The sequence below is a fragment of the Heliangelus exortis genome, chromosome 3, assembly GCF_036169615.1.
Source record: "Heliangelus exortis chromosome 3, bHelExo1.hap1, whole genome shotgun sequence".
In the NCBI taxonomy this organism is placed as follows: domain Eukaryota; kingdom Metazoa; phylum Chordata; class Aves; order Apodiformes; family Trochilidae; genus Heliangelus; species Heliangelus exortis.
In genome coordinates, this window is record NC_092424.1 from 45,442,168 (window position 1) to 45,455,201 (window position 13,034).

At 36.8% G+C, this 13,034-nt stretch overlaps 1 protein-coding gene across 3 annotated transcripts in view; it reads left to right on the plus strand.

Annotated features, from left to right (window-relative positions):
* Nucleotides 1–13,034, plus strand: part of PDE10A (phosphodiesterase 10A) — a 361,597-nt gene that overhangs the window by 333,152 nt on the left and 15,411 nt on the right. For all 3 annotated transcript variants that reach the window (XM_071740425.1, XM_071740424.1, XM_071740426.1), the window contains exons 16-19: nt 133–283; nt 3,285–3,440; nt 6,698–6,870; nt 8,800–8,911. In XM_071740425.1, the coding sequence (XP_071596526.1) occupies nt 133–283; nt 3,285–3,440; nt 6,698–6,870; nt 8,800–8,911 (592 nt within the window). The remainder of the gene's footprint in view (nt 1–132; nt 284–3,284; nt 3,441–6,697; nt 6,871–8,799; nt 8,912–13,034) is intronic.

A 13,034-nucleotide genomic window follows, 5' to 3' on the forward strand; every position in this document is an offset into this window, starting at 1 on the left:
TGAGAGTCAATCCTAGCAAGGAAAGTAAATCAAACAGCGTATTTTCTCCTCTGCCTGTTAATTCTTACATTCTTACTTCTTATATTCTTACGTTGTTATTTCTTGTCTCTACCCAAATCAATTTCTTTCTAGCTTTGAACTTGAAAAGCTGTGCCGCTTTACTATGTCTGTAAAGAAGAATTATCGCCGTGTGCCCTACCACAACTGGAAGCACGCAGTAACTGTTGCACACTGCATGTATGCCATACTTCAGAACAACCAGGGGCTTTTCACTGATCTAGAGGTAGGTGGGATAATTAAATTACTGCACCTCATCAGAAATAACAGCTCTTGTAGAAGTACGTTTTCTGTGCTAGAACTTTGCTGTCGGCTCGGGCAAAGTGTATTTCAAGGTCCCCATGGAGGAACAAGTACAAATAGAAAGTCTGAAGAACAGTTGTTCAGATTAGTGTTTGCTTCAAGTTTTCAGGTCTGCTCACTGGAAAAGCAGTAGCAGATTTGCTGTAAGTCTGTTTCCACATTTTCAGATTCTCTCTGCCCACAGTCTTTATTCTATTTAGCTGTCAGATCTGTACTGAGAGGAGGGAAACAGCCTGGATCTTGAACCCTGTGAGGTTTAGGAGATCCTGAACAGGGAGAAAGGCTTGGTGTAAAGATGGCTGATATATGTGAATAAAGGAGAAGAATAGAAACGATGGAAAGAAAACAGTTGTCCAAAGTGTGAATTCACTGATTAATTTTTATTATACAACAGTTTTCCTTAGCATGCATATATATATATATTTTAAAGAAAAAGGCATAGTTTTTTAAATAATGAGGAAAAAAAATACTTTTAATAGATCACTAACAGGAAAAGTTAGAATAATAAAACTGAAGGCTTAGAACAATTAAATGTTAATATGCACAATGAAGAACTGTCACCTGCTGGTTTTTTTTTTTTTTCCGAATTATGGTAGGTGCAACTGGGAGTGCTGTCTATTAATAATACTACCTGAAACTTCTGACTGGGAGAAGTGTTTTCAATTGTCTGTAATTTTGCCAAATATTAGCTATTTGGGCTGTGATTTTTGAAGCTCCGTGAGTTCTTCTGATTCATTAGTGGAAATTTCAGACAAAATTGTTTTTCTCTTTTAAAAGAACATGCTGGGAGAAATCTAATTTTTGTTCTGTGGGAAATAGTAAAATAAAATTTGGTCATCTTTCATTTGAAAAGATCTAGTTTATTCTGCTGTAAACAAAGGAGTTGAAATTTGAAACTGAAAAGGGAAGTGACATTTGCCAAGCATGTGCTGGAAGTTGGCAAAGCTAGACAAGTTTGAAAAAAAATCAGTATTCTTTTAACAACAAAAATCCGTGTATTGCAGCCTCAGGAAATATTTGAAGCTCTACTAATATTAAGTATTAACCAAATAGTAAGCCCCATATTTTTGGAGGTACGGAGTAAGAAAGACAGAGAGCAGAAGAGTAAGCTGTTAAGAGAGATAGAAACAATTCCCTGACACATTCCAGCCATCCTTCACCTGTTTGAATGCCATATCCCAGTCTGTGTTTCAGCTCTTTCTAGCAGTCTTCTTTCTGGAGATAAATCCAACAAGAATTCAGGTAACTGCTAAGGAAAAGTTTGGGGAACTAGGATGGGCTAGTCAGAGGTGAGGGATGGTAACAAGAACCTCAATAGACATAGAGATGGGAAGAGAAGCATACAACTCTAAAGGGGGTTCTATTTTAGAGTCAAATAGATCCAGCAGTTTATAGTGGTCAAAGATCCAAGCAGGGACAATAAGCAAAAGGTTAAAAGCACCGGGATTAGGTATTGTATCATTGTATAATCCTGAAGGACTGAGACAAGAACGACTTTCTGGTATGTGGAGACTGGGACAGAGTAGACAAAGAGAACCATCAAGTACAAGGGATGGATTGGTGAGAATTGCAAGAGTGAAAAAGACACAGGTTGTAAAGAATGTGAAAGGTGAATTAAATTTCTGAGGGAAGGACAGAAAAGCTGATACCCACTAGAACCAATATCTAGCACGAAAGATTCTGTGAATCATCTTTCTTTTGCTGTCAGAGATTGCTTTTCAAGTCACATGTCTTGCCCCTTCATAGTAGTCAAAAGGGATACCAGCTTCCTACAGCTGTTACTGCATGGCTTAAAGTAATTAATTATAGGTGTGTGTTATGTTCCTAAGGGTTCCACTTCTGATGAGGATCTGAATGGATGTGTGCTGCTGCATCATCTGTTATTGTGTGTTGTTTAAAAACTCGTTTCACCAGATGCAATATTGAAAATACACCATTAAAAAATAAAAGTGAAGGATTCAAATAGAAATAAGGATCTCAAAATCAGAAATATAGTTAGGGTTGCTGCAGCCTTAATTCTGAACACCTGAATAACCACCTTGTTGTTTTTCCATGGTCAGGTTGTGGTCATGTCTCAGTACAGTATACAGGTTGGATGTTGCTCACAGAATAGGTTGTTAATTGTTATTCTTTTCCTGCAACATAGTGTAGCCTTATTCTTGTCTGTTGAACACTCATCATAGCCAACTATTAGACAAAGCTGCTAAGTCTATAAAGATGTTTTTGCGATCCTTCATGCCAACAGTGACTGCTTCACACCTGCTGTGTGAAAAAACTTTTTCAAGTGTTCATGTATTTTGTGTGTTGAGAGAGATTTCAGGGATTTGGTTTCTTCAGGATATTAAGAAATAATTAAACAAAGAAATAAATTATTGTGTTACCTTGTTTGCAATTATCATTCTTTCTGTGGCTCACATTAGTGGCTTCCTAGGAAAAGTTTCATGTGGGAGACTTGATCAGTGTTTTCAAGGAGTATTGCAGAGGTAGGTCTAGCATTAGACTTTGGTGCAGCTGCCTTCACCAGATCATATATTTTATGTATTTTCACTCCCTTAATAACTGCGCTTTTAATTTTTTAAAATAAACATGGTAAGGATTCAGTGTATAACCAGACTACCTGTTTAAAACTGAGATTTATTCCTGAAACAGAATCTCTCCAGCAGTGTGTGATTATTCAACAATGTTCTTAACAGTCAAAATATAAAAAAGATTTGAATTAAAACTAGATGTAGAATTTTGATTTAGCACATCCTCACATCCTAAAATTTTAAGAATATTTCTCCATGTATTTTTTGAAGGCAGTGTAAGTATAGTGTAGCTTTTACATATTTTTGGGAAGAGAGTGACATCTAGGGGCAGGAAATACATCTTACTTTATATCTTTTTTTTTCCTTTTTTTCTTTTTTTTTTTTTTTTTTTTTAAGCGAAAAGGTCTTTTAGTTGCATGCCTGTGTCATGACCTGGATCACAGAGGTTACAGCAACAGCTATCTTCAGAAATTTGATCACCCTTTAGCTGCTCTCTATTCCACATCCACAATGGAACAGCACCACTTCTCGCAGACTGTGTCCATCCTGCAGGTAGGATTATTGAAATTGCATCTTCTGTGCAGTGGAGTCCAGTGGTGGAAATAGGAGTCACATTATGACCCAGTAGATTTTGTCAAGCATGCTCAATCTCTGCATTGTGCTCATTTAGATCAACAGAAGATTTATTACAGCAAGCTGATACCAAAATTAGCAACACAAGCATTCAGTAACACTGGAAAACATAGCTTTCTCAACATCTTGATGTTATTAAAAAATCTGTGTATTTGAAGATCTTTGCTTATGTCCTGCCTTGGGAGCTTTTAGCTTCTAGAGTCAATGAGGGGTTTTCCTGTGACAAAATGATATACGAACTTCGAAAATGAGAATACATTTTTTATCTTAGGTATTTCTCACAATGTGCTTCAACAAAGTCTTCAACCATCCTGAAATTCTGATTGAAAATTCAACTATTAGCAAAAGTTAGCATGACACACACACTCGAAAACCTGCTGTAATAAATTCTGTGAATGTGTGGCATGAAGGAGAAAATGTCAATTTTGCACGCATAAAAGTTTAGACTTGTTCCATTCTGTTAGCATGTGCTTTTTTGTTATGCAGAAATTAGCAATTTAAAAAACCCAACCAAACAAAAAAACCCAAACAACAAAACCTGAATAAGATAGCATTCTGTGAAAAATTGTTCCTTATGTGAGGTAATGTGTCTGTTTAATGAATAGGAAACCAAAAGCATGCAGAAGCATTTTAGGAAATCCATGTATGCTACTGACAAACAGATATTTTCTCCTCGATGAAATTTTTTTTCATGCTGAATTAGGACAGTGAGAGCTCTCAATGGTGAAATCACTGCCAGCCCATAACATACTTGCACTCCCTCATTTTAGTTTACCATGCACAGCCTTTCCATGCTACTGCGCTACTAATTTGTTGTTAACTTTTCTTTCTTTCTGGTCTTTCAGGGGGAAGATATTTATTTTCTTAAATACCTAATCACCATGTAGGAAAAATACATATTCTGTATTGTATTCAGAAGCACATCTTGTGATATGGTTTTAGGTATCATATACATTTCATCAGAGAATGGAACTTTATCTCTGAATGCTCCTCCATGTAGGAGGGTGTAATTGAATCCTTCATGGTGGTATCTCATCAGATTTCTAGTGTTCATTCTTCATGTGAATTTTTGCACAGTGAGCAACTCCTCGGTCACTAACACTTCTCTGCCCCTCTGACTGCATGGAGCAGATTTCAGTCATTCATCAAAAACTGTTTTGCATTTTTCCTGCAAAAATGTTGTAATCAGTGAAAACCCCATTTGCCAAGAAGGCAGATAACCTTTTAGCTTCCCTGCTACTTCATTGCCTTGGCTTTCTGTGTGAGTAAAAAGAGAGATAGGTGGTCAGGGCTGTAGAGTAAACACTGGCTACCCAGGTGCCCATGGGTGATGAATAGCAGGAAAGGTAGATTAGAGCAGGCTTTTGGATTTTTCATTTGAATCAAAAATCCTTACTGAATTCCTGGGTTGTTAGAAAAAAACACATTAAACAAAACAAAAACCACACAAAAAAACCCCAAATGAAACAAAACCCAAAATCAACTGAAAAACTGAAAAAAACCCCACCAAACTCTAAACACACAAACAAAGAAAGAAAAATCCAAACCAAAATTAAAAAACCCAAACTTACCAAGCCTTTTAGGGTTTATCTCGGTGATTTTTAGTTTAATGTAAGCTGCAGTACTTTTCACTGCTTGAAACTTGATAGCTGCTTTGCTCTAACACCTGCATTTCTAGTGTACACCATACTTGGGAATACAGAGGAGTCCATTCACTAACTTTAGCTCAGCAGGGAAAGAATAAAATCTTAGAAGTTGTCCTCTTAATATGCTACTCAAAAAGCCAAGTGACGTGCTCAGAACTGGCAGCTTTAGTCAGTATTTAACAGAATTGGTTCTTTCCCAGTAGTGTTAACAGAAGCTGTCACAGTGATCTTTCTATAGCTTCCAAAGCCAGATTTGAGCATAATTTCAATATTAGGAAAAATAGCCTGTTCTCATAGATTAGGCAAGGAAAGTGTGCCCAAAATCTTAGGTCATGAGAAGTAGCAGTAGTCACTTCCAGCTCCCAAAGTGTTGATGATGGGTTAAAATGTTCTGAACTTTTTTTAAACATCATTTTCTATGACTTAGAGCATTGAGACACAGACAGATTGTATTTTCTATTCATTATTCTAAATAAATCTACTTATCCAAGTAAAAATATTGGAAAATTATGTTCATGTTCAGAATGATGAGAGAAACCAAGACTGTACCATGGAGGATTTATTTTCAACAAATTATGTAAATGCTTGACAAAACTCAGGGAAACTTTTAATGAGCTAGAGTCCAAATACCAATTAAATGTCAAAACATCTGCATTTGATGTATTTCAGTAATATTTTCTTTTTGTGATTGTGCACACCTTGACACGGCTAGCTCATTTTTCTTGTTTTTCTGTTTCCTCTCAACAGTAGGAAGACTTTTGATAAGTTGTTTTCCAAAGCTTATAGAATATTGTTGACTTTCAAAATGTGATAGAGCCTCATGAGCAATCATAGTACATGGATATTGTCAGTTAAATGCGCAATAACACATAGTGGAAACTGAGAAGAGATGACAGTGGTGTGTTGCCAGAGCCTCCCTAATGGAAATCATTGTCTTGTGAACTAAAGTCAGTCAACTCATGGTTGAACAAAGCAGTTTTTTCCCCCTACCTGTTCATATACTTTAAAATATTATAATTATCTCTATTTCTATAGAGAAAAACATATCAGGAAATTTGGAATACTATGAAAACCTAATTAATTTAATACTTCAACTTGGATATTTCCTTATCCATATTATGTGTTATGCAGTATCAAAATTATACTTCAGAGTGAAGCACTCAGTTTATCAACTCTGAAGTGCAGTGCTCTGGATCAGGATTGAATCATAAGTCACCAAGCTAATACTTTCTGGAAGTGCTGTGTCTGTAGTGCTTATAAATCAGAGAAGAAAAAGATAGCATTTGTCTCTATTAATACCTTTAGGGCTCTGAAGTAGTCCCCAAACCAGATCAGTGGCTTAGTCATAGGTTTCATGACAGTATTTACAAAGGAAACATAAAAATGGGAATTTCAGGCTGTCAGCATTTGAATTTTCACTGAAAATTGTCATTTTGCTGTAGAACTGTTGTAACCTGTCTGGTGAAGTAAAGACTGAAATATCTCGGAATTAGAGCTTGTGCTTTTTATTTGTTTTTTACTTTTTCATAGCTGGAAGGGCACAATGTCTTCTCCAATCTGAGCTCCAGTGAATATGAGCAAGTACTTGAGATCATCCGGAAAGCCATCATTGCCACAGACCTTGCTCTTTATTTTGGAAACAGAAAACAGCTTGAAGAGCTGCATCAAACAGGAGCATTAAACCTTAAGAACCAAGCACACAGGTAAAGCAGCAAACCAGTATTAGTTCGCTTTGGCAGTAGTCCTCGAAAGAAAAATTTAATTTTTCAAAAAAAAACCCCAAAAACCTACTGTGTACATGGTAATATATGACCAGCTGTGTGTAAAATTCCAAGTACATAAAAATGATTTCTGTTGGTTTGTGTTTGCACTGCTCTATGACAGATCATCTGCACAGGAAAGTTAGTGCACAGACAGTTAGGTTGTGGGGAAGAAGTTATAGTGCAATAATTACTTAGCTTTACTTTTATGTAGATATTTTTAATTATTTTTTTCGACATGCTTTTTTGGAAAGAAATCTGCTTAGATCAAAATCTTTGTGAATTAAGATAGCTCTGATTTTTAAAAATATACAAGTGCATGTATTCATATGGAATAAATACATGACTGTCCACTTAAGCAAAACATAGTGCACCCTAGGTGAGGGATGTGCCTGGTAACAGGCTTCATTAAAGGGCTCATGAAGCCCTTCAGATTTGCTTTGCTGGAAAGTGGATCCTGTCATTAATCTAATGCAAGAAAAAATTTAGAGAGGTGATATTGGAAAATACTGAGTCATGATTCTGGTGTCTTTACAGAAGTAGCTTTGGTGCTAGGATCTTCATTAGGAGGAGTTTTACAGGTTTTTGCCAGTAGTTTTGAATAAATTATTACAACTGTGTAGGAAGGGCAGTTTTATAAAGCTTATTTCCCCATGTGGAACTGTAGCTTATTAGAGTTGAATAAACCTCAGCATCTTAAAAACAAAGATATGGTAGCTCCTGATAATATAAAAATGAAATTTACCAGAAATTTTGTATTTAATGACTATAAAATTTAAAAAGGATAACAACTATTTGGTGTGTGATTGAATATTCTATTTCTGTATTTTTTTTGTTATCTTACCTGTCCTCAGTGCAAAACTATGTACCTGAAGATAGGATATCAGTTTGCAATGGGGAAAAAAAGTCCAGAGCTTCCAGTCAGTATGTGTATATGCAATGAAATACTAAATTTGGCCTTTGTGTGGTTGATGAATCCTCATTCTTAACTCAGGGGGAGTGCACTTCACCGTTTATCCATTGATTACATTGTGTAATTTGTGAATTTTCCCTGGTATATTTGACTGTCAGTTGTCTCTTAAGGACTGGCATCAGATTGGCATGCTTGTGTTCTTTGTTCAGGGAACAGGCATTACTAAAACAGATACAAGTGTCCTAAGTCTCATCTTGTTCCCCACTGGGTGGAAAATGTGAATTCATTAATGAATTCTCCAGTTTTTTTTAATAAAACTTGGATTCATAAACCATAGATTTGGATAGTAGACAATTGCTAGAAAACTGTTAAAATAAGGTTTTTGTGTGTGCCTTATTCTAATAATGGTTATAATACTATCGGTGCTGTTTGGTTATTCTAAGAACAGGTTTGTCAGTGTACAGGAAGGTCAGGGTTACAACTAGAATTCTTGTTCCATCACGGTACAAATCCATTCCAACAAAGCAGTGACAGAGTACCTTGAGATAGACTCAGAAGTAGTTTGTCCTCCTTATGGTGGAACAAATAGAAATGCAGCAATAGGGTGTATCTTCTTTCTTTTTATAGACGTACTGTATTTTCAGGAAATTAAGGAGGGATGTAAGAGCATTTTAACAGGTGGCATCCTTGATTATTTTTCTATGAATGATAGATGGCCAATGAGCTCTGGTTGTAAACAGTGCAGGGAATACAACAGGGATTATATTGTGCAGTTTGTGTTGTGCCTTATGAATGAATCATAAGCAAGGGAAGAAGGAATAAGCAAGATGGGAGAAATTTTGTCCTATCTATACTTCACTGCTGGTTGTACTGAGGAAGGGCAAAAAAAAAAAAAAAAAATTTGCAGTGTGATCATTAGTTCTTTACCAAACTAAAAGTTTAACGTAATTTCGTTTTAGAGATAGAGTGATTGGACTGATGATGACAGCTTGTGATTTGTGTTCCGTAACAAAATTGTGGCCAGTAACAAGACTGACAGCCAATGATATATATGCGGAGTTCTGGGCGGAGGTATGTGTGTTTCTTTTGTTTACTTTATTTTATTTTCTAAATGGAAATATCCATGAAGAAAAAAACCCCACAACAGTAAGTATTTTTCAACCTTTATGTGCTTGTTTTAAAGAGCTGCATGCACGTGGTTTGTTGTTTACTCTGGAGCTGGTTAAAGACCTAATATAGCCTCTAATTTTCAGGCAGCATTTTTTCTGTTTATTAAAGATGAATTTAGGAAGTATGTCCTAACAAAGTGACCAAACAACAGAACACAGAAGAAAATCCACATGGGTTTTTTGAGTCACTAACTGTGGTTCTGTGAAGAGTCCATTTGTATTCTAAAAATACAGAATATGAAACAAACTTCTAGGTCAGCTGCCTTGAAACACACTTATAAATCTTAAGTCCAGGAAATGCTTATGTAAATATGACACACATTATAACTGTCCTCTAACAATTTGTATCTTCTTTGTGAGCCAGCTCAACAACTGAGTCTGAGAGAGGGATGATTTTTTTAATATACTGAAATTTAATCCATCTTCAGATCGTTCAATTCCTGAGAATTGAAACAAGGCAATGAGCTGTGCTAATGTAATCATGTTCATAAATAATGATAGAATCTCATGTATCTTACACTGAGGAATGAATTTTCAAATAGTTTAATTTTTAAAACCAAAGTGACTGCAATAAAGAATACATTGTGAAGGTGTTGCATGGAAATAAATTATGTAGCCTTAGAAAATACACTGTATTTTCAGAACTACAACTACATGTGTATTGTAGTGTGTTGTTCTTTTCTGTTATGTGCCCTGTGGAAGTCTGCAGAATTCAGTGGGCTTATTTATGTTTTGCACAGGTTTAAAATGGGAATCAGGCCTCCAGAGTTGATGTAGCATGCATATCGAGTGGAGGTTGTTGTCCTGCTTGCTGCATGTTCATTATAAAATTAAGATGTGCATGGCTTGTGGGTGTTTTTATATTCACATGATCGCATGAACAAGTTGGACTACAATAAAATATTTGAAAAATGCACACTGTATAGGCTCAAAGGTCTAGTTCAGTACTCACTTCTGAAAATGTCAGCAAGTGCATGTTCTTATGAGTGATATAATGGAGGTATAACGTTGATGTGCCTCATTGATTATGTACCCAACTTTTTTACATACAAGTGAAAAGATTTTTAATGCAAATCTTGTGAACTCAGTGGGAAAGGAATGATCAAACTGATTTTTTCCTAGTCAACAACAGTAAAGATGGAATTGTGGATATGAATGAGCCTGCACGGGTTTTAGCTTGAATCCAAGGATGATTTAATGAAGATGGATCTTGTTATATTGCTACCGCATAGAGTACATATAAAATAAGTTATTGATAGAAACTGGAATATGTCATTGGTGATTTACTGGATCTTCTTTAAGAAGAGATTAATTGATACACAGCAGAAGTGCATATGTTTTGGGCCAGTCAGGGAGGCTGACAAATACAAACACGGGGCTAGCTGCTTCTGGAAATTGGACATCTAAACCAATAGAAAGTTTGGATTGTGTTTCAGTGCACAAATTGTTACTTAGTTGGAAAAAAACCCCAAAAAATACCAAACTCTAGAAAGTATATTTGACTAGATTGAATGTCTATGTTACAGTTCTAAAAGTAGGGTAGAATGTTAATTCTTATCACTGTTTGTGTTCATAATGTTAGTATCTTGAATTATTTAACAAGAGCACTTTACAATATTTTGTCTGTGTTGCAGCACCTGTGTTGGTATGTCACACTGATCTATTTTCACAGAATCAGAGAATGGTGGGGGTTGGAAGGAACCTTAAAGCTCACCTAGTTCCAACTCCTCTGCATGGGCAGGGACACTTCCCACTAGATCAGGTCACTGAAAGAAGGAAGCCCAGTACTGCAAGTCTTTTCAGCTAAGATTTACCTTGATATCACTCTGCATGAAGCTTTCCCACAGTGCTACAACTCAGGCAAAATAATATGTTTGCTGATCAATTATATAGGATTACAAACTTGTGTAACATTTTTCTTGTATTTTTTTTTCTCTGAGACACTAGGCAGTTGTTAAACCCTTTCTACAGTGTATTTTAAGAGACTCACAAGCCACTTATTACAGCTGCACTGCAAGTATGACAAAATTATTTGCTTAAAATTTCATCTTTAACATAATGATTGTGAGCATAACTGTAGGGATAAAAGTAGTATTTTCTGCCATGATGTATCACATAGGTATTTGCACATCCTGAACACAAGAATGTACTTGTGTTTCCAGTGCATGTGTTCCACCTAAACATTATACTTTTTCACTGTGAGGGTGGTCAGCCGGTGGCACAGGTTTATCAGAGAGGTTGTGGAGTCTCCATCATAGGAGATATTTAAAACTTCTGCACAGTCCTGGGTCACCTGCTGTAGGTAATGCTGCTGAGGCTAGTGTGTGGAATGAGTGGGGTGATCCCAAGAGTTCGCTTCCAACCCAGCCCATTCTGTGATACCTTTTTCATCTGAGGTAGAATGGTGAGCATATATCTGAGCTTTGTTCAGTTTTGGCATAATTGGTCAGAGGCTAATCAGCTTTCTCAAAGCTCTGACTGCAATTGTTTCTCGGGCACTCAATATTATGTTAATCAAAGAGCTTAAAATCATATGGTGCTAAATGGTTTAGTGTTGAAGTTCTTATAATTGAAACTATGGTAGCTGCAGACAGTTCAGAATCAATCAATTGCAGTATTTCAAGCAAATGGAAAAAAATTAAATGAAACCAAATTTTGCACCGAATTTCTGTGCTTGGAATCGTTACAGGCATCTTTTCCTGACAGCTGAGTAAGGAGGCCTTTCTTTTGTTTCTTTCATCAATAAATGTCTAGCAAAGACTAGATTCAATGATTCTAGCCTCTCTAACAACTTGGTGAAAGAAATGCATAATATGAGAGAATGATACACACAACAATTCAAAAACAGCTTCCTGATTGTATCTTGTTGGTTAATTGAGCAGGATCATAGTTCATAGGTGATGTTGATGTCAAAAATGCAAGAGGGAATTGACTTCTAGAAGCTCCCCTCATTTTTACTTTCAAGGTAATTGCAAGTTAGTCAAGCAGAAAGACCTTCTGATCAGACCAGAATCAATTTGTTATATTACAAACTTGTCTTCAAATGAAGCTGCCAAAATCTTCCCTTGAAAGGGCACATTAGCACTTGAAATGCAGCTTGATAAAATCTTACAAGAGAGATGTAATAAGTTGTCTTCTGGAGATGCTATTACTGTTTCTGTAAGTACGTAAAGAGCAAAAGAAGAGCTAGGGACAATCTCCCTCCTCTACTCGACATGGGTGGGAAACTTGTGACTGTGGAAAAGGCCGAACTGCTGAGTGCTCATTTCACCTCAGTCTTTGTCAATGCCAACTGCTACCTGAGGGTACAGCTCCCTGAACTGGAAGACCAAGATGGGGAGCACAATGAATCCCCCATGAAGGAAATGATCGGTGCCCTGTTGTGCTGCATGGATGTGCACAAGTCATGGGACTGGATGGGATCCACCTAAGGCTACTAAAGGAGCTGGCAGAAGTGCTCACCAAGCCATTCTCCATTATTTATCAACAGTCCTTGTGAACTGCGGAAGTCCCAGTAGATTGGAAACTAGCAAATGTAATGCCCACCTATAAGAAGGGCTGAAAGGAAGATCCAGGGAACAATAAAGCTGTCAGTTTGAGCTTGGTGTCAGGAAAGGTTATGGAGCAGGTCATATTGAGTACCATCACACAGTGCCTACAAGACAACCAGGTGATCAGGCCCAGTAAGCACAGGTTTACAGAAGGTAGGTGCTGTCTGACTAACCTGATCTCCTTCTACAACAAGATGACTCATCTAGTGGATGAGGGAAGAGCCATGCCCAGTGTCTATCTGGACTTTCGTACACTTTACCTCACTTCATTCTTCTTCTGAAACTTATGGCACTTGACTTGGATGAATACACTCTACGTTGGATAAAAAATTGGCTGGATGGTGGGGATGAAAGAGTGTTAGTGAATGGAATTAAATCTGGCTGGTGACCAGTCACACGTGGTGTCCCCCAGGTTTCAGTTCTGGGGTCTGTTCTCTTTAATATGTTCATTAATCATTTGGATGAGGGGATTGA